The sequence below is a fragment of the Lonchura striata genome, chromosome 4A (genome assembly GCF_050655825.1).
Source record: "Lonchura striata isolate lonStrDom1 chromosome 4A, ASM5065582v1, whole genome shotgun sequence".
In the NCBI taxonomy this organism is placed as follows: Eukaryota; Metazoa; Chordata; class Aves; order Passeriformes; family Estrildidae; genus Lonchura; species Lonchura striata.
This window is the reverse complement of record NC_140742.1, coordinates 866540-890675: the sequence shown is the minus strand read 5'-3', so window position 1 is coordinate 890675 and position 24136 is coordinate 866540. Positions and strand designations below refer to the sequence as shown.

Sequence of the window (24136 nt, the reverse complement as noted above, 5' to 3'; positions counted from 1 at the left end):
TGCTGATTTCATTAAATCTCTCTCTGAGATCCTCTCAAGTCACATGTATGTGTCTGTTGACTTCTGACCTTTGGGTGCAGAAAACCTGTGTGGGTGATCTCTAGGTCTGGTCCATCTCTGCTCGTTCAGATTGTTCAACCTTGTCCTTTTTCTGTGCCCAAGGTTGCTTGGTCAGCTGCGTGAGATGGAGACTGCTTTTGATGGCTTCTGGGAAAAGCACCAGTTAAAAATGGAACAATATTTACAGCTGTGGAAGTTTGAGCAAAGTTTTCAAGAGGTAGGCTCAGATGTGCTTCTGTTGGCAGAAGGGAGAGCTGGAGATCTGATGGAGAGAAGATTTAATGCTTTTTATTTTGAGGCTGTTTAATTTATGCTGCTGTTCCTTGACTGTGGCAGGGCTAGCCAGCCTGGGGAGACGGCTGTGCTTCCTCTCTGAGAGCTAATTTAGGAATCACTGCCTTGCAGTCGCGTGGATTTTGCTGATGGGAGCATCTTTGAATTTAGAAATTAGTTCTTGGATGCTAGTTGTATTATTGGATTTAGCAGTCTTAGCCCAAGTGTGATTAATTTTGGGCTCAGAAGGATTTCCTGCCTGTGCTTTGTATCCTTTTGCAGCAGTCTCCTTCTTTGTGTCTAGGTCAAGAATGCCATTGAGTTTTTAATGGGTCAGCAAGCGGAGCTGCCCGACACCGGTGACAGCGTCCCCCAGGTGAAGCAGAGGCTCAAGGACCTGGATCATTTCCATGGCATGGCTCAGGTGAGATAGTCCTGCTCAGAAAAAGCACTGATGAAACACAAGATCCACGCTCTGTGCTTGTGGCAGGAGGTGTTTGCTGAAATCACCTGGTTCTGGTGTAATTTGTTGTAAGTGCTGCACAAAAGGATTGATTTCATGTCTCTGCTCTGAGCAGCAAGGCTGTGATCACTCTGAAAGCCAGAAACAGGGTATTTAATTATCAGAGTTAAAATAAATTGCTGAGCCACCGTGAAAATCCGGAACAGATAAATGTCTGAACGTGGGGGAGGCGTGGGATTTAATGAGCTGGAAGAAGAATTTTTTATATTTTAAGTGCTTTAGCTATGCTAATAGGCAGAAACTTGTTACCAGGCACATGGAGTTGCAAAAAAAGTTGTATCCTGATGTCTCTGTGACTTGAACATAACATATGGGTGAAGACTAAGAGATGGAGGGGAAAGAAGAGTGAAATGATTCACAGGAGCCCAGCTAAGGATGTGACCTTTGCAAAGGGATGTGCTGGGCACCTGGGCCAGGGTCAGCAGAGAAATCCTGAGGGGTCTGGCCATAGCAGAGGAGAGTTCTGGAGAGAGGTCTGAGGCTTGCTGGCCATTTGGAAGGAATGTTTGGGGAGAGGGGGAGGAGGATCAAAAAGCCAGGTAGGGTGCAGTAGGAAAGCCAGCCCTGGAGAAACCAGAGCCATTACATGACTGAGGTGTGCAGAAAAGATCCTGTGTTCTTGGTATCAAGATAAACCCTAACTCCTCCAATTCCTTGGATGCTTGGGAGCACGGTGGCCTGAACTGGGCCTGAGCTGCAGCTTATTCAGGGTGTGGTGTCTGGAGGGGCAGTGATGCACAGCCAGCAGACACTCAGCGTTGCTGCTTTGGTGAAATACTCTTTTCTCCTTCATCCTCCCTATGGGTGGCAAGGTTTCCTTCCCAGATGGTGGGTACACTTTCTCCTGTGTGCTGGCTGCTCCCTGTGAGCCATCTCCAGGCATGCCTGAGCCCTGGGGAGGTGGGAGCACCCGTGGGTGGCTGTGTGGGCTGTGCCCCGTGTCCGTGGGTGTGCAGCCTGGGCTCTCCCTGTGCCCGCAGGAGCTGATTGGGAAGGCCCAGCTGGTGATACTGCACGGGCACCAGCTGGCAGCCAACCACCACTACGCCCTCAACCTGATCTGCCAGCAGTGCAACGAGCTGCGGCACCACTCCGACCTCCTGGCTGAGGACATCAAGAGGAAGCAGATGCGCCTGCAGAAGACCTTGGAGCTCCATACCCGCCTGCAGCAGGTAGAGTTCAGAGACACAGGGCTCTGAGGGGATGGCTGGTCAGCTTCTCCGTGGGGTTGGCCTCTCTTCTTCGCTGGCAGCATCTGAAATTTTCACCTTTTCTTCAGTTAATGGTAGGGAGGTGTTCCCCAGAGGCTGGAGGAGTGCCACACCCCTCCCCTAGCTGGGGGTCAGCAAACAGGTGTCAGCTGGTGCTGTGAGGGCAGCAGAAAGAGGTGGGCATCTCCTCAGAGCACCAAGCTCAGCTGCTGCTCTTGGTGGTGCTTTCATGCTACATCTGTGTATTAATTGACTTTGGAGGTTTTCATGCCCAGTGTGACAGAGGTGATGCTCCCACAGAAACTCCAGCCCTTTTTCCTGAGTGATTTATTAAAAATGAACATAGTTGAATGTGAAATAAGGTGACAGATTGGTAGATAGGTGCAGTTGATCTGTGCTACCATGGAAGTGGAGTCATGTGGCTCCAACGCTCTTTGATATCTTAATCAGAATCAAATATTCATTTAGGGAAATTCACGCTAATTAGGCCAGAAGGCACATGGCTGTAATGTGCTTGAGGCCAATTAAAAAAACAGTGAATTTTGACCCTGTTGCATTTCCCTGTTTCAGGGAGCTGGGGAGCTCCTTTTTCTCTGTGTGCTCCACTTGAGCATGGTGCTGCTCTGTGGGGACAGGCAGCTCCTGGCAGCCTCTCAGCTGCAGGGCAGGGGTCTGTCCTGGGCTCCTTGCAGGCCTGGTTGGTGCTAGGGTCTGGCTTGGGCTGTGCTGGAGCACAGCATGGTCCTGCTCTCCATGTCTCCCGTCCCATTGATAGCACTGGGAATTCTCTGTTGGTGGCTGGAGCATCCTCTCAGCCCTGTGCACACCTCGGTGTGTGAGTGCCAGTGAGCCCCAGTTCAGGTCTGCACTGAGCCCCAAGAATGTGCCACCCTCCCTGTAGGGCTCACTTCAGCTTTCCCAGGAGAAACAAAAAGCTGCTTGTTTAAACTGGGGCCAGCTGTGCTCTGGTACCTCCCTGCCAGCTACAGCACTGGCTTTAGCCAGCCACAGGTAGGAACAGCTTGGCTGGCTCTGCTGAGGGCTGCAGTCACCTCACAGAGAAAATGGGGGCTTTGTGCCGTCTAACCAAACCACAGCAAGTGCTGAGGTCTTTGGGAAAGGCTGCATCCAGCCCAAGCTGTGACATTCCTGGTGGGACCCAGGGTCAGTGGAGGGGCTGGGGTCTTTGGGAAAGGCTGCATCCAGCCCAAGCTGTGACATTCCTGGTGGGACCCAGGGTCAGTGGAGGGGCTGGGGTCTTTGGGAAAGGCTGCATCCAGCCCAAGCTGTGACATTCCTGGTGGGACCCAGGGTCAGTGGAGGGGCTGGAGGCTCTCACTGGCTGTGCTGTCCCAGGCCCTGCAGTGCTGTGATGAAGGTGCCTACCTGCTCGCCAACCAGCAGATGGACAAGTGCCAGTCTAAAGAAGGTGCTCAGAAAGCTCTCCAGGACATAGAAAGATTCCTTGAAAGCTCTTCATGCTACCTAAACTGTGATCCCCAAGCCCTGCACTACGACTTTGAGTCAGTTTTAACCTCCGAGTTGAAGGTAAGCAGGGCCCAGCCCCTGTCCCAGGAGCGGGGAGCAGGGTGGGACGTGTGGCAGCGCTGTCACTGTGCTCTGGGCCAGTGCAGGTGAGGCTGTCACTGAGCTCCCTTCCTCTGCAGGTCCAGATCCAGTCGGTGCAGGTGAAGCTGGAGAACGTGCGCAGCATGTTTGAGAACAGGCAGTGCTGCTTCAGGAGGCTGCTGGACAAGCACGTGCGGCCCGTGCAGCTGGTGGCTCCTCGGCCAGAAAACCCCCCCCGGGCCAAGTCCCCCCTCTTCTCTCCTAAGCACGGTAACAACCTGTGCAGTCCTGGTGTTTTCAGCTGGTGACTTTGCTCTGAGGCAGGAAGAGTAAGGCTGAGGATGGTTTTGAGAAGCTAACTAAGCCTTGCTGGCAGATAGGAAGTTATTGGATAGTGTTAAATATTTATCAGGGGATTTATTAACTCTCCAGTGTTTGTGTTCCCATACCTGCATGAAGGATGGAGTTGGTTGCTTGTTATTCATCTCCACTTCCCACTCAGTGAAAAAAGAGCTGTAAGTAGTGCACACCTCCAGTTCTGCTTTACTGGAAACTGGTGAATTAATACCACAGGGAAAAAAGGGCAGGGTTTATAAATTTATTAGCTTGCCTATTCTCTGTGGCTGTCTTGAGCTGGAACTGACATAAAGTTAGACTGATGCTTGCAAAGGAGCTTGGAGAAATGAGGATCTCGAATCTCATGAACAGAAATGAGCTGGATGCTTAACTCCTTTTGATTCCTTCAGGGTGTCTTTCCTAAATCCCAATTGTGGAATAATTATGCCCATAAAGTTACAAATTTTCACTGAACTGAGGTCACTGAATGTTCTGCCTTAGTTTTGGTAATGGGATGTGGCACCATGTTAGCTTTAAATGATAACATTAAACTCAGGGCTGCCAAGGATGAATCAGGCAGAATTAAGGGATTCCAAAGTAGCATCCATGTGTTTCCAACCAGGGACTTGCTCAGTTATGTCAGAATATTCAATTCAGTGATCTGACTATATAAAAGCAAACATTTGTGTTTTAACACAAGGTTTTTATGATGAATTAACAAATATTGGTTATGGTGAGTTGTAGCAGGTATCATACAGCAGCAAAAGCAGCTTCAGTTCAGGGAATGAGAAATGTAAATGGCCAAGTGGAGGGGTGGGAATGAATCTGGATGCAATGAAATAAAGCTGAAGATGCAGGCCAGTGCAGCGAATAAATCCCAGATTTCCTCTTCCCAGGCTGATGCCACCCTCTCCAAAGCACATTACCTTCTGAAGCCCTTTCTCCTCAATCAGTAAAAGCTCTGATTCTTCAAACTAGAGCACTGCCATTTTACCTAGCACAGCTTTTCCAGCTTTCTAGAAAGAGGAAAGGGTAAAAGGCAAATATTGACCTAAAGAGTGGGGTAAATGGGTGGCCACCCCTGTGGGATGTTGCAAGCTCACCGTCACTCCGCTGGACTTTTTTCATGCCTTTATGGGACACGGGTTTTCCTAGCAGAGGCTCTTAGTCACCTGCCAAGCACAGGTGTGCTCCATTGATCCTCCTCCTGGAAGCAATGATCAAGCGTGGGGCAGACAAAAGGCTCCTCTTTGCAAAAGAGAGCTTTTTAATAAAGCCTGTTTGATAGCAAACATCAAACTGCTGCAGGCTGCTGGCGTGATGGGCAGTGTCAAAGGCACACGCTGAGCTCTGCTGGGAGTGCTTTGAGATGGATGGGTTTTTATGGTGTGGCTTGAAACCAAACCAACTCTGAGCACATCGTTTTCGTCCTCTGTTTCTTTCTTCCTCACGTTTCTGTGCCCCTTTCCCCCCTTCTGTTTCTGTCTGAGGACAGATGCTTCCTCTTTTATCTTTGCCCTGGATTTGAAGCCTGTCTGAGAAATGTGGTTCTAATTTTTAAACCATTTTTTGGGGGTGGGGGAGAAGAGTAACTCCATTCCCCTGAGCCCTCAGGTGTAGTGGATGTGCAGAGGTGGCACTGCAGGCTGTGGAGCAGAGGCCCCTTGCAAGGGAGGCTGGTGCCCGTGTCCCACCCAGCTCCAAACCCCTGTGCCCTCCTGCCAGGGCAGTCTCTGAGCAGGACCACTGCCAAGTCCTGGCCTCTTTTGGGTTCTCCCATGTGTGTGGGCCCAGCCACGCACACCTCTGGCCTTCTGCAGCCCCCAGACTCCCTGGTTACCCTGGTGTGATCACCTGCAGCAGCTGCCCCAGCTGGGCTCTGCACACCAGTGTGCCCCAGAGCCTGCCCGGGCCCCTCTGGGCTCTGCAGCATGTCCACATTGTTCTTACCAGCCATGGATGATGCCAACAGCTCAGTGCAGACTGGTGCTTTGTGTCTCAGCTTCCAGCTCTCCTCTGTAGCTCAATTGCAGCTTGTAATCATTTACTGGCAATATCAATACATTCGTGCAAGATGGAGAAACAGTTTATTGCAGCTGAGCATCTTGTCCTACATTCATAAAAGAACTTTCAAACAGTGTCCTAGCAGGGGATGTTCTTTTCTGTAGTTTATTTGCCTTTATTGTTTTTGCTGTTATCATCTGCTCAGGCTTCAGACACTTTGTTAGGTTGTGATTACTATGTTCCCTTAGGGAGCATTTTGTTTTTTCTAAATATTTGTACTTTATGGCCTTTATGACCATGGGATGTGCTATGTGGAATCAGTATTGTTTGAGATAAATACCCTTTATTTTGTCAGTTTGCTATCAGTACTAGCTAACTAATTATTTATTCTTAAGGTGTATCCCATTTTTCTTCCTGACTTACTGATTTCTGTCTGAAGAGTCCCCTTCATCATAGATGTACATTATGTAATTCTGCTTTTTTTCTATCCAAGGTGTAGATTTTAATTCCAGTTTGAAATTTTCATTTGATCTCTCTCTCCCTGGGAAGAAAACTTCAAGAAAAACTCCAAGTTCTCGCAAGGTAAAAATTAATGAAATCCGAGTTATTTTTATACAGGGAAAAACTGAAACTGCTCTGAACATTGAGCATACTTTGGATTTGGAGAGACTCTTTCTCCTTTTAAAAAACCCAATCAAACCCAAACCCTCTTGCATGCATGTGCTTTAGTTGGATTAGTCCAACACCTGAGCTCTGTGTTGACTGATTTTACAATATCCTGATACCTATTTCCTGTGTGTTGTTCCCTGAAGTTATTTCTTACATAACAGACGTGTGTATTAGGAAATATCCCCTTCCACAGATATTTCCCCTGTGGAAACTGTTCTCTGGCCTCTCCACTAAGGAATTATGTTACCAGTATTTTCAGATCTTGTGTAGCAGAGTAATTTCTGGGAACATTTGGCTGCCCATTCCATAAAACCCTTTACATAAAACCCTTCTAAGGTTTACTGCCCGAGGTTGTTACAGGGAAGCGGGACTCGTCCTTGCCCAGGGAGTTCCTGGCTGGCACAGGGCTGGGTTCCTCCTGCCCTGCAGGGCCCTCCTGCAGCTCTTCCCTGCCATGCATCCCTTTTCCCTTCCAGATCGAGGTCATGCACGACTACCAGGAGAAGAGGAGCTCCCTGCAGTGCTTCATTTCAGACAGCGATGACAGCTTGGATATTCTGAAGGGGTGAGCACTCGCCCATTCTCATCACCTAAAATTGTGTTTATTTCTGGCCAGTCCTTGCCCCATCCCCTCCAGCCTGGCCCAGCTGTCCTCACTCGTGCTTTTACCTCTCAGTTATTAATGAGATCACAAAATGGTTTGGGCTCCTTGAACTGCACTGATCACTCGTGGGACTTTTTATAGACATGGAAATAATGCACTTCTATTTTTTTTTTTTCATTTTAGCCATGTCATAAATGAGCTTATAGAAACAGAGAGGGTGTATGTGGAGGAGCTCTTCACTGTTCTGACGGTGAGTGACTTCTCCAGGTTGCTCTTGTACAAAGGGCACCTGCCCCTCTGTCAGACTGAGCAAAGATGGGACAGGGCAGGCTTCCACCAGGCTGTCAGATCCCAATCTAGCCACAAATGCTCAGGTTTCTCCTTAGGTTGCTTTTGTTGGAGGCATCTGCAGGAACAGTTGGTGTCAGGATGAGCTTTTCACCGACAGTGAAGGAGAATCCTTCTATTTGTACACAAAGCACTGGTAATCAGCCTCAGCAGTGCCTGTAAAACATACAGAAAGCTGTTTCTTTTGACTGTTCCTTAATTTCCTTTACCTTGAGCAGACAAAAGGAAGCAGCTTGTGTTTTATCCTTGGGAGGGTTCTGTCTCAATACTGTGAACTTCATGACTGTATGAAGCACATAACTTTAGAAAGTTGATAATGATTGCTCATACCGTCATTTTAGACTTTACTTCTTTATTCCAAAATAATTCTTGCTGATGGCCAAAACAAGCTGGCTGTTGAATAGCTTCCCCCACACACGTTTCTCTCACCCAGGAGCAAGCAGGATGTAAATCTGTTGTAGTCACACATAGTTTCCCTGCACTGATTGGGTTTTTGTTAAACCACTCTCTGTGGTGAAGCACTTGGCAGGTACACAGATTTGTTACAGTGCACATCGAGTTGAGATAGAGAAAAATGGACAGATAGACTTCAGTTTTCTGAAAATTCCCTTTAAAGAGGGAAGCCTGCTTGCTGGCAGTACATAAAAATGACTAATTTTCCAGATACTTATCATCTATTGCATCCTTAATAAACTACAAAATGCCTGCTTAGTGCAAGGAGTATTGGTTCCAAGCACAGTTACTGTGAGAGGTGAGTTTGGAAGGCCAGAGGAGATGTGCTGTACATGCTGAACACACTTTTGCTGCCCGTGTTGGAAGGGCCTTGGTTCTGTGCAGCCCTTGGTGGCCAGCAGGGCCAGCCTGAGCTGTGGCCAGTGGCATTCCTGGGGGCCTCTCTGCACTGCTGGTGCTGAGCTCTGCTCCCTGCACTGCAGCTAGGGAATTTGCCATATCTGCTGCAGTGATGGCCTGTTGCTCTAGGGAGCTTTACATTAAATCCTGGTTCCACCCAACAGTTTGTGTTTCAGTGCTGTCCCTTCCAGCTCCTCCCCAGTTTGGGAGCTCCTGATGCCAAGGGGCAGGAGGAGGCACAGGGCCCAGGATTGCTGGAGCACTGAGGAGCACTGGGTGACCCTTGTGCTCAGCGTGTCTTGTGCAGGAGCAAAGAGGCCACGGATTTTGGATCTGATCTTGAGCTGTCTCTGCTTTGCAGCTCTCCTGCAGGGGCTCTGGTGAGGCTGTGTGGAGCTGCACTCTCTGCACGCACACACACACACACACACACACACACACTGTGTCCCATGTCCCCTGGTGCTCTCCCCACACATGCTCCTGTGGCTCCTCTCCTTTGGAGAACTGGGAGCATCTCTGCAGTGCTGCCAGCCCCTGTCCCTCACCTTTCCCCTCTGGACCACAACCCTGTGTGACCCCCAGGGACTGAAGATGGGGTTTAGAGACCAAAAACCAGGGAATAGAAGAGATACTGTGATGCTAGGGAGGGGCAAAATGACTCATATGATTTTAGAAGGTAAAAATGAGCGCTTATTCAAAAGCAATTCTCTCTTTTATAGAGAATATAATGAGCGTTAATTCCATTGGTCTTAGAGTAAAACCATTTCACCTGATTGGTGCACTGGGCTTAAGTCAGTGTGGTAGAACATATCTATAGACATATGAATGGAAAGCAAGATAATCAATTGCTCTGGGACTTTTTCCCAGGCTTAGCCTGGCAGAAATCTTTCTCTTTTTCTCTCCGACTGAACTGAGAACATCCACAATATTGCACTTAGAAAGATCAGATTGAAAGTCTGTTCATGTCCCCTTTTGATCTGCCTTTGAGGGATGGCAGCTGAGTGGGGGCCCTTTTCCCTGGCAGGGCTACAGGGCTGAGATGGATAATCCTGCCATGCTCATCCTCCTGCCCCCCGTGCTGAGGAACAGGAAGGACGTTCTCTTCGGGAACATGCCCGAGATCTACGACTTCCACAACAAGTATGGTGCTGCTCTCTGCCCCTTCCATCATCCCTGGGAGTGCTGGACACCCAAACCTCCCCCTGCTCATGGCTCTGCTCTTGTCCCTTCTCCCTCTCTTTCAGAATTTTCCTGCACAGCCTGGAAAACTGCCTGGGAGCACCTGAGAGAGTGGGATGTTGTTTCCTAGACAGGGTGGGTGAATCATTTTATATAAAGCAGACTCAAGGGCCTGGGTTTCTGCTGGCTTATCCCACTCTGCAACACCTCAGTTATGCTGGTTGAGTGAGAGGCTCCTGGCCCTCAGGAGCAGCAGCCAGGCCAGCAGAGATGGCAGAGCAGCTGTTGTGGGCACAGCTGTGCCCCTGCTGTGCTCTTTTCACCCAAACTGTCGCTGTACAACTAAAGTTGGCAGCAGAGGAGGAAGCACACACAGTCTGGGTGCTGGCCTGAGCTGCTGCCTGGCAGGACTGGGTCCCTGAGGGTGACTGACCCCTGGGCTTGCCTTGCAGCGGGAGGATTTCCAGATGTATGAGAAGTACTGCCAGAACAAGCCCCGCTCCGAGTCCCTGTGGAGGCAGTGCTCCGAGAGCTCCTTCTTCCAGGTGAGTGAGTGCTGCTGCTCCCCCCGGGTGAGTGAGTGCTGCTCCCCCAGGCAGGGACTCTGCCTTGTCCCAGCACTCCTCAGCAGCCCACAGCTCTGAGTTCTGTCTGTGCTGTGTGCCACATGCACACCAAATACCACAAAAGGAGATGCTGGCGTTTCTCCTAGCCCTGTACGAGGCAGATCCACTCACTGGAGTTTGCATGCTGTTACAATAGTTCTTTAGCTGTGGCTGCCATTCAGCACTTTGACATGAAACCTTTGAAGGCATCAAACCCCACAGCTGTGCTATGCTGTTGGAATATCTGCTCACAGATGCTGCAGAACTTAGGCTGACTTCTGTGTTCCAGGAATGCCAAAGAAAATTGGAACACAAACTGGGGCTGGATTCCTATCTGCTCAAACCAGTGCAGCGCCTGACAAAGTACCAGCTGCTCCTGAAGGTATTCCGTGTTCTGCTTCCAAAGCACATCAGCAGAGAGATTAGATTTGGTTTATTTTTCAATTAAAGGTTACCTGTAAATCAGCACTGAGCTTTGGATGATGTATTGCTTGTCTTGGCCTCTCCTGAAGTGACTTTCAGTGAAGATGAATGTTCACATACCTGAAAAAAGACCAAGACCTTTTAAGAGGCCATTTTTTAAGCAGAGAAACACTGTTTGAATCTGCTCAGAGATGCAAAATTACAGAAGCACCTGTTAGAAAACCAAGCCAGAGATGATCATGAGGATCTGATGAATGAAATAAATTGTTGCTTCTCTTCTTCTCCTCGGGTGTTGATAGCACCTGTAATCTTCGATTTATCCTTGTGTCCTCCATCTGAGGCAGGGCAGTGCAGTTATTCTCACTTTGTAAGGCAGAAGTAACACTTGGGTAGTATCTTCTGAGCCACCTTCCAGCCTCTTGAATGAGCATGCATGCAGCTGGAGGTAAGCACAGGAGATCTGAAATGAAACTAATTTTATCTCGGTGGTAGAATTCTGTCCTCCATTTACTGACCTGAAGGCTCTGGATTTTATAAATTCTGTTCCTTGTACCTGCCAGTCTGGACAATCATCAGTGCAAGCTCCTTTGAGGGCATATTGGCACTAATGGAAAACCCCAGCCTTACTTCCCATATCTCACCAAGCAGGAAAACACAACACAAAGGAATCAGGAGAATGTGATGCCTCTCTATGCTGACACCATCCTAAAGGAAACACATTAAAAATATACCATCCCTCATTGAGCTGCTCCACACCTCACACTGACTGTGCTTTAGAGGGAGCCTTTTTCCAGTGCCATGAAAAAAGAAACTCGGTGTAGGTCATTTCTGGGCATTGGAAACTTTGGGCAAGGTGGAAAAATCTGCTTTGTTAAGTGCAAACATGTGCCCTCCTATTTCTATTTTCAGGAGCTGCTAAAGTACAGCACGAGCTGTGATGGGGTTCAGGAACTTCAAGAAGCTCTGGTTGCAATGCTGGATTTGCTGAAGTCAGTCAACGACTCCATGCATCAGATTTCAATCACAGGATATGACGTGAGTACTCTGAGCAAAGAGCCCTTGCACAGGCTGGGTGATGCACTGGCCACGGGTGGTGTCCAGGATGTGGGAGCTGGCCCAGATCAGAACATGTGAGGTCAGGGAGCCCTCACAGGGGACAACCTTCATCTGATTTCAGGGCTGGGCATGTCCTGAGCTGCACAGTGCCCACACTTGCCACCTTGTGGTTTTCTAGAGAATTTTTCCAGTGTGCCCCACTGTGTTCTCATGGCTGACCTAACAACTCTGCTGGGCTGTTTCTGTGGCATTTCCCATTCAGCACTTAACAAACGACTCTCAGGCTGAATTTGAGCCTTTTCCATCGGAGTGGTTGTCTTTTCTAGGGTTTCAGGGAAGCTGCTGATCCCAGGCCTGGCTCCCTGGAGAATTCCATCTTCTGATACCTCAGTTCAGGCTCAAATCTCACTTCTGTGTCCTACTAAAGTAGCCAGAGCCCTTGACATGCTCTTCCATAGGAGCTGGATGGTTTTCTGTTCCCTTTAGTTCTTCCAGTCTCTGACCTTCTAGCCTAGCTGCAGCCCTGCATGGGACCTGTGCTCCCCCTGGCACCAGGTCACCCCTCCCCAAAGCTCCTCTGATCCTTCCAGGAAGATCTATTCTTAGAGGGACGTGCCTTGGAGCAGAGCTGGCCCCGTGTCCCAGCATTGTTTGGAGAGTCCTCTCACATTTAATTCAGCTCTTTTTCCTTTTTTTGTTTGTCACGCTCTCCCCAGGGTGACCTGAGCGAGCTGGGGAAGGTGTTGATGCAGGGATCTTTCAGTGTTTGGGCAGGACACCGAAAGGGGCCCACCAAAATGAAGGAGCTGGCCAGGTTCAAGCCCATGCAGAGGCACCTGTTCCTGTATGAGAAAGCCTTGGTGTTCTGCAAGAAGCGAGAGGAGCACGGGGATGGCTATGACAAAACCTCCTCGTACAGCTTCAAGCACTTCCTGAAGGTCAGGAGCTTCCAGTTGTGTTTGTGAACCTTGGGGTGTTTTACACAGCCACGTGTATGGCAGAGCAGCAGCTTTGCAGAGCCAGGGGGGTTTTTTCTCTGACATGGGGGCTTGTTTGCTGCTGCTGAGGGCTGTGCTGTCTCACAAATGTGCCACAGCCATGGAAGGCTGGCACTGAATGAACTCTGAGGACCCCCAGAGCTGAGGCAGCAGCTGGGAGAGCCCCTGGCCTGGAGTCAGGGCTGTGACTCTGCCAGGGAAGGGGAGCTGTGCCAGTGCCAGGGGTGCAGAGGTGCCTGGCCCCTGCTCCAGTCCATGTTCAGGCCTGGTGAGGCCACGGGAGGATGTTTGTGTCTTCCCCAGCCCACCTGGGGGAGAGCGGCTCCTCCTGCCCCAGGGGCTCTGCCTGGCTGCTCCTGAGCCCTGTTTTCCACCCACAGGGGGATGCAGGGTTAACTCTTCTTCCATCCCATTCCCTTCTCCTTTGGCAGGTTCCAGCTGCAGCTGAAGGGACAATTACCAAATGACAAGGGCAGCCTACAGCAAAATATGAGGGGTGTAAACAGCTATAAATGCTAACTATTATCAATAAAATTCCCAAAGTGCTGCTCTGAAAGAGGTCTCCTGGCATGCTGGGTGTGATGAGCAGTTCTAATATCTGCAATGCCAGGTGAATTGCCTGGTGCCAGGGGAAGCTGATGCAGCTGAGCACCAGCCCAGAGCTTTGCACTAACCCAGCCTGGTCTGCACTGCAGGGATCCAGCAGCTGGCAGCAAATCCTGGGCAGGGGGAGGAAATGGAATTTTAGAATCCACTAGCCTGAGTGAACAGACCTTAGATCTGTCTCTTCCTAGCACTTGTTCTTTGCACACCATAACAGATCATCCAAAATTTCCAATAGCTTGATGCCTGGGTGGTTTTGTAGGAGCCTCTATGAATTGCCAAGGCGAACAAGGTGCACAGAGCTGGGAATTGCAGTGGCTGGATGAGGTGCTCCCTGGGCTGCCCTTCCTGCAGCTTTCACAAACTTTTAAGTTTTTCTAAAGCCAAAGTGGAGCCTCATCCCGCTTTCTGAAGAGGAAATGGCTCAAGCTGTGCCAGGGGCGTTCAGCTTGGATGTGAGGAGTGGGCAGGCACTGGCACAGCTGCCCTGGGCAGTGCCCCTGCATCCCTGGGGGGATTTAAAGCCCTGTGGATGTGGCACTTGGGGACAGGGGTGGCCTTGGCAGTGCTGAGGGAATGGTTGGGCTCAGTGGGCTCGGGGGTCTTTTCCAGCCTAAACGTTTCTGTGATGTCGGGAGCACCTCGGTTCCTGCTCCCTGGGGCTGTTCATGTCCCTGAACAGGGGCACCACCTGCTGAACAGAACATTTGTGCATGGCACCTACGCTGTAAATCATCCAGATCTTCCAGACCAAAAGCTCTGGGCACGCACTTATTGTCAAGGAGGAACAGCAGTGTTGAACAGATGTTATTTCTGGGGTTTTGTTTGTTTGTAGCGGATTTGTCTAATCCAGTCTGCGTGAATAATTTATGATAGATGATACCTTTATTATTACATCTGTTCCAAAACATGCAAGTGGAACTGGAGCTATTTTTGACCATCCTTTAATCAGTGAATAATTGCCAGCACACCCTGCTTTAAGGGAGAGGATGGTTCATGTGGTGTCAGGTGTTACACAGTTTTCAGGAGGGAAGTTGGAGGTCTCCTGCTGTTGAAGGGTTTCCAGTCATGGTTTGAGCTTGGTTCAGGTGGGTCCTGAAGGATTTGGGCCTTTGGTGTTTCCATCCAAACCATCAGAAGTGGTTGGGGAGAATGAGTAAAGCAGCACTCAGCTGCAAGCCTGCACGTGTCCTGGAAGCCAGGCTTGGGGCAGCTCAGGCTGTATCCCAGCAATTAACCTGCTTTTGGAAAGAAATAATGCATGTGGATAAATAACATGGATTACAATATATCACACATTTATAAACCTTCATATGCCAAATCTGAGAAATTCTATGCTGAAAGAGGCAGCTGAGGTGAGGCTTCAGTTGGTTCCAGTGGTTCCCAAGTGAAAAGTTCCCAAAGGTCCATTGATCTGTTTTGGAAGGCTCATCCAAAATGCAGCTGATGGAAAGTCAGGGGGAAGGAGACTGATAATGACTTTCAGTTGCCATGTAAATTGAAATTGATGAAACATGTTAAATTTGGGGCAGGCAGGTTTAACGTGCTGGCAGAAGTCTGCATTCCTAGGGAGGAGGGAGCTTGCACTGTGTTTATTTTTGTTTGTTTGGATTTGCAGATGAATGCAGTTGGGATAACTGAGAATGTGAAGGGAGATCACCGGAAATTTGAGATCTGGTACAGCGGGAGAGAAGAGGTGTACGTGGTGCAGGTTTGTACCTTCAGAAATCTGGGTGTTTGTGAGAAGAAAATGGTCCACTGACCTTCATGCTTGTAGTGGTAGCTCTACAATTTCCACTGTGCCTTGCCTGCATGTAATGGGAATCACCAATTTTAAAAGATCAAGACTGTTTAAAATTTAGTGGTAGCTTTGGGAAAAAGGGGGATTTCAGATAATTACAGCATAGGAAAGTAAGATTTTATTCCTACATTATAATGGATGACTCTTAATTCAAAATTCAGACAATTTTCTCTTCTTCCAGGCCCAAACAGTAGATCTGAAGATGGCATGGTTGAATGAAATAAGAAAAATTTTGTTCAAGCAGCAAGAGCTTATAAAAGGTAGATTTTCTCAGTGGCTTTCACTCTGCAGCAGAAGCTTTCTATTGGCACGTTGCTGATCTTCAAGTCACTAATTCTCGCGGGAGAATTAATTTTTAGAAGCTTGGTAGCAAAATGCTGGAGTGAGGCCCTACATTGCAGGGAAATAACATGACTTGGAGCAGTAAAAACTGGGTGCTTATGTGAAAATGAGCCACAGAAGTATTTTTTTTGGTTGTCATTACCTTGGGCATTATTTCACATTAGTTATCATCGGTTTAATTCAATGAGATACAAACCAGATGCCTAATTTGAAGCATATCAGGAGCATGATCAGTGCTGGATTTGTGTTAACATGCCACTTTAATCAGAGTTAAGTCTGTGCTTTGCAAGAGCCCAGAGGTCTGTTTTTCTCTGGACAGAAACCAATAGTGTGGCAGGCACATTCTTCTCTCTCTCAGGATTTTTCATAGAGGAGCACAGAGAGAAGAAAGAGAAAACAATTTCTGTTTCTGCTCCTTGTTTTCCCATGTGGAATGTGTTTGGAGAATTGTTTACCTGGGGTGTTGCTTGGCTGGATTCTGGTGAGGATTGTTTGAGCCTGATGGCCAATCCAACCCACCTGGGGCTGGGCTCTCAGAGAGGGACACGAGTTGTGAGGACTTAGATTTGGTAGTTAGAAAAAATTAGATTTGTAGTTTTAGTATCTCCTTTAAATAGTACATAAATGTATTATAGTACAGTTATAATAAAGAAATCATTCAGCCTTCTGAGCTGGATCAGACACCATCATTCCTTCCCAGCAGGTTCTCCTGCATTTCCAATACTCAGGGTTGTACAAAAGGTCTCACTTTTCAAGCAGTGCTTCGGGGGGCGGGGGGGGTGGTTGGTAGTGCAGGAGTGGATTTTAAGTGTGTTTGCCTGTGTTCTAAGCAGCAGGGGAGAAGCAGCAGCCTGGCTCGTGCTCGGAGCAGCTCCCGCTCTCCTCCCAGCCACAGGACAGGTGAGTCCAGGCTGGGCTGGGCCCCTCCCAGTGGGCACCAGTGCCAGCTGCCAGCCTGCTGCTGCCTCTGTGTGACCCTGTCCCTGGGCAGGGGACAGCAGGGCTGCTGCTCACCCTTTGCTGGCCTGGGGACAGGGTCTGCAGGGCACCCTTGAGCCTGGCAGCTCGGCCTGAGCTGCAGCTGCTCTGCAGATGGAGCAGAGCAAAGACAGAGCTCTAATTCAGGGCAGAGACACTGCAGCAACCTCCTTTCCCCTCCCAAAAAGATTGAGTCTCCTTTCCCCTCCCAAAAAGGGGAAAAGAAACTTCCTTTCTCCTCCCAAAAAGATTGAGAGCCAGGCACTAAGTCCTTAACCTTCACAGCTACATACACTAAGAGGTGCCAGTGCAATTTCTGACCCTGTTTAACAAAAGCTGGTGGAGTTGGCTCATCTGTGAAGTGAAGCTAAGCCTGGTTTTGTTTCCGAGCCCCTCAGGAAGCAGCAGAGAGCCTCCATCAGCTCGGAGGAGAACGACTCGGAGCGCAGCAGCCCGGTGCTGCAGGACTGCGGGCTGCTGTCCCCCCAGAGGCAGCCCCCCAAAGGTAGGCTGGCACGGCCCCTGCCTCCCTCCTGGGCTCCCTCCCGGGGCTCCCTCCCTCCCCTCGGGCCGCGGGCCCAGCCTGACCCTGGGCTCTCGCAGGCTGGCCAGGAGGGTCCCAGTCCCTGGAGATCTGCGAGGGGCTGGACGAGTGGTCGGGGCAGCAGTACCTCTCCACCTGCTCGGACACCGAGGAGGAGGAGAACCAGCTGGTAGGTGAGGGTGGGATGGCTCTGGGCTTGGGATGGCTCTGGGCTTGGGATGGCTCTGGGGTTGGGATGGCTCTGGGGTTGGGATGGCTCTGGGGTTGGGGTTGGGACGGCTCGGGGTTGGGATAACTCGGGGCCGGGATGCTCACCCAGCCTGCCCTGTGCTCCTCGCTGCACAGTGCATCTGTCCTGTCCCTGTCTCAGGGTTTCCATATCTCACTCTGGGGAATGAGAAGATTTCCTGAGAGAGTTTAAATTCTGGTAGCTGGGAGGGCTCTGTCACATTCCTTGCAGCAGTCAGAAATCACAGCTGCATGATGCAAAATGCAGCTGAATAAGTTTTTCTCTCTGCCAGTCTCCAGGAAAATACAAAGCCCTTGCAGACTGCAAGAGGAGAGGCTCAGAGGACCTGCTGGTGAAAAATGGGGATGAAATTCAGCTCTTGCATGAAGATGGTGAGGGACAGTGGTAGGTATTTTAGAGTTCATTTGCCTTATCTCTAAGAGCCTGCAGGGCAGTCCCTTGAAATGTCACTTGCCTGGTGATACACTCATTGCAGCCCCTGACTGAGCTTTAGACATTCCAGAAGGCTGGAGAATTCATTCTCTTGCCAAGATGCCATCCACACTGGCTTGGCCTGGGGAAACGAGTCAGGACTTCCCTTGCCACGGGTCTCTGCCTGCGCTGGGTTTTGCCAACACCTTCACAGCCCCTCTTGCCATGCTCTCCCCACTGCAGATGGTGCTTCCCTTTGTCCACCCCAGCTCAGCTCCAGGCTTTGCTCCTCTGGGATTGTTACCAACCACAGTGGGGAACTGGGAGGTGTTTTCCTCCCTCAGACAGCTGTGGGAGTGTTCCCTGCACTGGGGGTGGCTGCAGGCTCTGTGTCTGTCGTGGGTGAAGCTGTGGCTCACAGAGAACACCTCACAGCTGCTCCTCTCCTGGGGCTGGGAGCTTTCCTGGGGCAGGGTCCCCTCCTGAGACCCACAGCAGCTTGGCTGAGCTTTCTGGCTCTTCCCTTTCCAGGATGATGCTGAGCAGCTCTGCCCAGCCAGCCCAGGCTCTCGGCAGGAGGGAGCCCAGTGTGCCCAAGCCTTGTTTGGGGTGTGGGAAGGGTGATGTTGGCAGGAACCTGGTCATGTCTATGCAGGCACCAGCCTGTAAATGCACAGATGTCAATGCCCCGTGCAGGATTCCTGGCTGACAGCTACAGCCCTTGCACTGCAAGGGAAATCAGAACAGGATAAAATAGAATATTTCAACTGCAAGGGGTCTGCAGGGATCATCTAGTCCCACTGCATTTTGAAAAATTCAGTTTGTTGTTCAGATGCAAAGCATCTGAGGGTTGCTGAAAGTTCACCACTCCTGGGGGCTCCTGCCAGTGCCAAAGATTTCTCACACCAAGCTTTTTGTTAGCACAGATTTCACTGCATGGGTGAGACAGAGGGTTGTCACTTAGGAGGGTTGTCACTCACTATTTCCAGCTACCTAAATCTTGGCTTGAATTTACTTATATTACCCTGACTAAAATCATCCTACCAGTCTAAATGGCAAAGTAAAATATTTGCCCTTGACTTTTCAGTAGCTTTTCAGTAGCCAGTTTTCCTCAGCCTCCTCTGGAGGTCTTGGGCAGCATGACTTGAAAGGGAGTCCTGTTCTTCTCCAGTGTCTACAGAGGTGTAGGCTTTTAAATTAGGTTCCTAAATTTAGGTGGGAATGATGCTTTAAATGCAGAGCCAGGTCCTGTTAAAATACTTCTCTGGTTGGAGCAAATTGTTGCCCTCACCAAACTGCTCCTGGGCTGGTTGGCTTCTGTTCCTAATGCTGTTGTCATTCAAAGGTTGGTGAAAAACCTAAACAGAAGAAAAGAAGGCTGGATTCCTGTCCACAGTCTGCAGATTGTAGTCGGTGACTGCAGATTTCGGAATGCCAAAGTTGCAGGTATTTGATAGCACGCCTAGCAGCAATATTTCATATCCCAAATCAGGTCTTTTAAGCCATTTGCATTACACTTGATGTACTAAATCTGGCTGCATATGCCTCTGCTGGAAAGATAGGAAAGCAAGCAGCTATTCCAAAAAGCCTGCAAAAGTAGCAAACTAAGCTTTTTTGTTTAACACGTTAAGACGTTTCTGAGACTTTAGGCACTAGTAAATTAAAACCAAGCATTTAAAAACGTAGATTTCATTGCAAGAGCGCTGGGTAGAAGACCGGGGAGAAGAGATGGAGTCTGACCAGGGATTCCCAGACTGTTTTCCTCCTCCCTGCTGTAGCCCAAACCCCGTGAGAACAGGAGGCTCTAAGCAAAACCTCCTCCTGCTGCACAAGACATCGTGGCCTGACCCCAGCGCTCACAGGCAATACTTCCTCCCTGCTGCCTCACTCCTGCCCTCACTGCTGCCTGCTGGTCAATCCATCCTTAGATAAATCTGTTTGAAACAGGTGACCGGGTTTCAGCCAAAGGCTTGGATCTCCAAACCCAGAGTTCTCATTTTCTAGCTGGAACTGTACATAGAAATAGATAGGGAAGCATAAGAGATGACACAAGAAAATGCCTTAAGAGCAGCCTGTTGCCCTTGCTGTGTCCACAGTGTCACTGCTGCATGTGTTGCCTCATCACCATGCTGTCCTCTGCAAATGGGAGACCAGGGCTGGAGATGGAACAGCTCAGGAAGCCCACGTAGACTTAGTCCATTAAAAAGAAATTAAAAATCACTAGCTATAACTGTATGAAGCAAATCTCGAAAGGAGTTTTCTCTTTAAATACTTCTTTCTGTCAGAATATTTTTTTTATGAACGTGAAGGAAGCCATCTGAAAGGCTTAAAATTCCAGTCAGCTCTTGGTGGTTTTTGGTATATTGCAGTGAAGTCCTTCCTATGCAGGAAGGTATTTTTAATCCCCTTTGTTGCAGGGCAGGCAGATCTCACAGACTGAAGGTTTGCTATTTTCTGTAAGGGGTAGTTTGACCAGTGCTCAGAGTTTGCTGGCAGCCTGTTGTCAAGATGCAGTTATGGCTCCCTTGACCTCTCCATGTATAGCTGCCCCATCTCACCATGTCCTATGCAGAAGGATTTTCCAGCTCTGAATGCATCTCAAAAAAAGCTGCTGGGAAACTTTGAACCCTGGTTTGCACTGTCAGTGGTCAAATCCCCAAAAACCTAGAGGCTGTCAGCTCTGGACTGGTTTATGAAGTTGCCGAGCTCCAGCTGAGGGAATTGCACGGGATGAAGGCACAGAAAATGCCTCCTGTGAGTCCCCAGCACTGCCCAGGCACTCCAGAGCCGTGTCCCAGGCTCTGGGAGCGCTGGAGCTCTGGTTTCCCTGCCAAGGTAACTGTTCTCTCTGCTGTTTCTGACGCTGCCTGCAGTCCCAAGGCACAGTTCTAATCCTGCACACGCTCCAGGAAGCCCTGGGGATGATGCAGGATGTTCTCTTGCTATTTCCTAGAGCTATTCCTGCAGCTCAGCAGCATGTCCTCACAGCCATGAGCAGCTTGCAGTCTGAAAATTGATTTTCACACGGCACTTCTGCACTCAGAATTCCCTTACCCCGGGGGTGGTGACTTCACCCTGTCGGTGACCACGGACTCCTTGGCAGTGGCTGGGCTGGGCTCTCTCCTCTTCCTCAGAAGATGGAGCTCTTGCTCCAGCACAGCCAGGGAGGCTTGGGCAGCCAGGCAGGGGCAGGAGGGAGCCTCGGGTCCCTCGGGGACTCAGAGCTGCTGGTGCTGAGTGCTCTTTGCATGCCAGCAGGGTAGACTTGGCCAACACCTTGTGGGGTCCCCGAGGGCTTGGAGAGGCTTGGAGTCACTTCAGTGCTGGCATTTTGTGGGGGCAGTGCCTGTCCCGCTGCTCAGCTCCAGCTTCCCCTAATTAAAGCTCTGTGTCCAGTCACACAATTCATAGCAGAATTCACACAATTCTGGGCTTTGGGATTTTTTTTTCAGGGCAAAGCCTTTAGCTGAATAGAATCAATCCCTTACTTTCCCATTGCTCCTTAGATTTATCCTCTGGCCCAGCACAGGATGGCTGATGCCTGCATGTCTACAAGCTGTTCCTCTCCCCTCCTGCTAATTATTCCAGTGTTGAGCCAGTACAGATGATAATGAAGTTACAGGGAAGTCTTTGCTCTCCTTTTTGAAGTTAGCAGAGAGGTGTTTGGTAAATGCTTCACTTCCCAGCCATTCCAGCTTTGCAAATCCATGGTCCTCTCGTAAATCTTGGCCTGGATATAAGTCATGAGGTTCTCTGGGAGGAAGGTGGCTGGCTTGGAGATCATTTTGAAAATGAATTTTCCTTCTGGTGTGCCTCTAGCTGTAGGTTCTGAGATTAGTCCTTGCTGCTTTCTTGCAGACAGATTTATTCTCTCTGCTGTGCAAACCCACGTTGGATTTTTTAATGTGCATGATGAAGGAGCAGTTTTGTATTGCAGGCAGTAACATGCAGAGCTCAAAATGGGAAATATTTGGAGAGAACTGTGCTGAGAAAGGGCAATACTCAGAATGCAGCTCCTGCTTGAGGCTCACCCATGTGCTGGTGGTTTCAGCTGCCTTGCAAGTGGTCAGGCATTGCCTGATTAGCTGACTTGGCTTCTCCATGAGCTAACACAGAGATGCCCTGCCCCTCATGCTGCAATGGCTGCAGCAAGGCTGGTGTGTCTGTGCAGGTCCCTTAGAGGCACTGCTGGTTTCTTCTGGCCTTTGGAGCACAAGGCAGGGTCTCTCCTATGCCCTGCAGTGCCAGCCAGCTTCCCAGAACAGCTTTTTAGTATAAAACTGAATAGCCACAAAACCATCCCCAGCCTGACAGGAGAAGGAGCCTAGAGAAGGTATCAGCTGGCCTGGCTGGATGATGAAGTGGTAGATGATGGAAATGTCACACCCTGTGGTCCTGCCTTAGTCAAGGCTCTCACTGAAGGCAGTGGGAGTTCAGCTTTTAGGGAGGGATGCAGGAGTGCATTTATTTTTTTTCTGTCCTACAAATGTTACATGATTACAGGGAACAATGTATTTCTTGGAATAAAATGCTTTAATATTAACATCATTCTCCATTACTTTATAGATGCTGCCCTGTGTAACACGAGAAAGTTTAGTTCCCCTTGAATTAAGGGTGAACTAGCAGCATCCTATTTTCGATGCTCTTTGGAAGCTTTCAACTCAGTGTTACAGAGAACTAGCACAGTAGTTGGAGCTGTCCTGTACTATTCATCACATTCACAGACCTCCCCAGCTTCATCTGCACTGAGTGGGACCGGGGTCCTAAGCAGCTTCTCATGCTCATAAAGGAGGCCATTCTCTGCCCTTTGTTTCTTTTCGCCTGTGGAAATTCTGGTATTTTGTTAATTTTTCCTGCTGTTTTTCCATGACATACATCATGTTTCATCAGAGAAGTCCACTGCAGTTTCCTGACACTTCGTTTAGATGCTTGAATTTTCTTCTACAGGTTGAAGTAGGTTTTGCCTACTTATTAGCTGACAACTGTTGAAGTTGCAAACAAGAGTTGAGTTTTGGTAAACCAAAAAGAAAAACAAAACCAAACAAAGAAGCTGTATGTCCTGCTTCATTGATTTTATGGGTGGGTTTTTCTTAAATATCTGCTTCAGCTATGTGAATGCAATGTTCTGTAAGAGCATCATCTGGCTGACTCCCATGTGAGGAAGCAATAACACTAAAGATCCTCTTTTTGCACTTAGGGTCTGACTCCAGCCCATTGCAGTCAGCCTCCCTGATTTCAGCCAGGTCTGGATCAGGTCAAACTGACACCTCAGGGTTGTCACCAAGCACTTAGGGTCCCAAAGTGTCCCAGGGCTGAAACCTGTATCTAGCAAGTGTTGAAGTTTACATTAATGTATGTACTTTGGAACACGTGCCATAAATCCAAGCTAAATGTCCATGTTTGCACTAAGGATGTTCTTGTGATAAGACTTTTTCAGCATCTTTAACAATAACGTACCTATTGAATTTTTGAGAAGGGAAAAAGAATGTTGAAGACTCATCATTTAATTTTGTGTTTCTTTGTCTAGATTTGCTTTTGTAGAGCATAGGTAGGTACAGGTGGTTTGAATTTTAAGCAGATGTGTGCAAAGAGCACCTGAGTGTGTGGAGAGCAGGGTCAGTGGTGTGCATGCAGAATGCATCTGCTCTGCCACAGCCCAATGAAATGTTTACACCACGGACTAAAGGGGGCCCTTTATGATCTGATTTTCTTTGTGAGCCCCAGGCCCAGCTCAGCCGTGCTGGCTTTGGTGTGGGGAATTGCTGAGCTGCTGCTCGGGGCTCCTGGGGCTCCCCAGGATGGGGTGACCCTGTGCACCCCCAGGGCCAAATCTGAGCTGAGCAGCACCAGGACCCAGCACACCCCGGGCACTGGGATCACAGTGCACAGCTGCTAAACCCCTGAAGGTTCTTTTCCTCTACTTTCCAATCAGTCGATGCACTAATTAGGTGGGAAAGGCGTAAGTTACTGCTGGGGCTCTTTATAGTGCTAACTATTCTTGTGGTAACAATTCACATTTTGAGGTACTACTGTAAATATTTGTCTGAAACATAGCACACATTGCATATTGAATGATTTTAATCTTTTTGTCTTCCATAATTTTAAATCTAAGCTTTTATTAATTTATGAGGTTGATAAGTTCTGCAAATCTGAATGTACAGTCTGAGGTTTTTAACATTTGAAACTTTGCACACATGGTATGTTCCCCCGAGTATGCTGTTGAACTAGGCTCTTCATGTGTATGTATAAATTACAGTGGAGACTTTTCTCTGACTGCAAGTTTAAATGAACTATATTGTATATGTACCTGTAAAAATGTGTCAAATCTATATTTAAAGATTAAAAACTTGTTAAATAAATCCATCTGAGACTATGCAATTCTGTTCAAAGACACATCTGCTGTAATTCTAGAGGGAAAAAAGTGCTCACAGTGTTGGTTTTACTTAATTTCCTTGGAACAACTTAAAACCTTCTTACACACATTTTGATTTTAAGGT

General features: G+C 48.9%; 1 protein-coding gene across 6 annotated transcripts in view; it reads left to right on the top strand.

Moving 5' to 3' along the window:
• The window catches only part of MCF2 (MCF.2 cell line derived transforming sequence), a 50381-nt gene extending 26379 nt beyond the window's left edge, over positions 1-24002 (top strand). For 2 of the 6 annotated variants that reach the window (XM_077786463.2, XM_077786466.2), the window contains 22 exons: positions 163-277; positions 638-757; positions 1837-2028; positions 3424-3615; positions 3735-3906; positions 6470-6558; positions 7122-7210; positions 7433-7499; positions 9474-9589; positions 9694-9763; positions 10081-10173; positions 10523-10615; positions 11566-11691; positions 12429-12650; positions 14932-15024; positions 15296-15374; positions 16287-16356; positions 16833-16939; positions 17038-17147; positions 17500-17612; positions 18985-19085; positions 19326-19524. In XM_077786463.2, the coding sequence (XP_077642589.2) occupies positions 163-277; positions 638-757; positions 1837-2028; positions 3424-3615; positions 3735-3906; positions 6470-6558; positions 7122-7210; positions 7433-7499; positions 9474-9589; positions 9694-9763; positions 10081-10173; positions 10523-10615; positions 11566-11691; positions 12429-12650; positions 14932-15024; positions 15296-15374; positions 16287-16356; positions 16833-16939; positions 17038-17147; positions 17500-17612; positions 18985-19085; positions 19326-19378 (2482 nt within the window). In that variant the 3' untranslated portion in view covers positions 19379-19524. Of the gene's footprint in view, positions 1-162; positions 278-637; positions 758-1836; positions 2029-3423; positions 3616-3734; positions 3907-6469; positions 6559-7121; positions 7211-7432; positions 7500-9473; positions 9590-9693; positions 9764-10080; positions 10174-10522; positions 10616-11565; positions 11692-12428; positions 12651-14931; positions 15025-15295; positions 15375-16286; positions 16357-16832; positions 16940-17037; positions 17148-17499; positions 17613-18984; positions 19086-19325; positions 19584-22205 lie in introns of those variants that run through there. The other 4 variants (XM_085570992.1, XM_077786465.2, XM_085570991.1 and 1 more) reach the window with 4 other exon arrangements.
• The last annotated feature ends 134 nt before the right edge of the window (positions 24003-24136 follow it).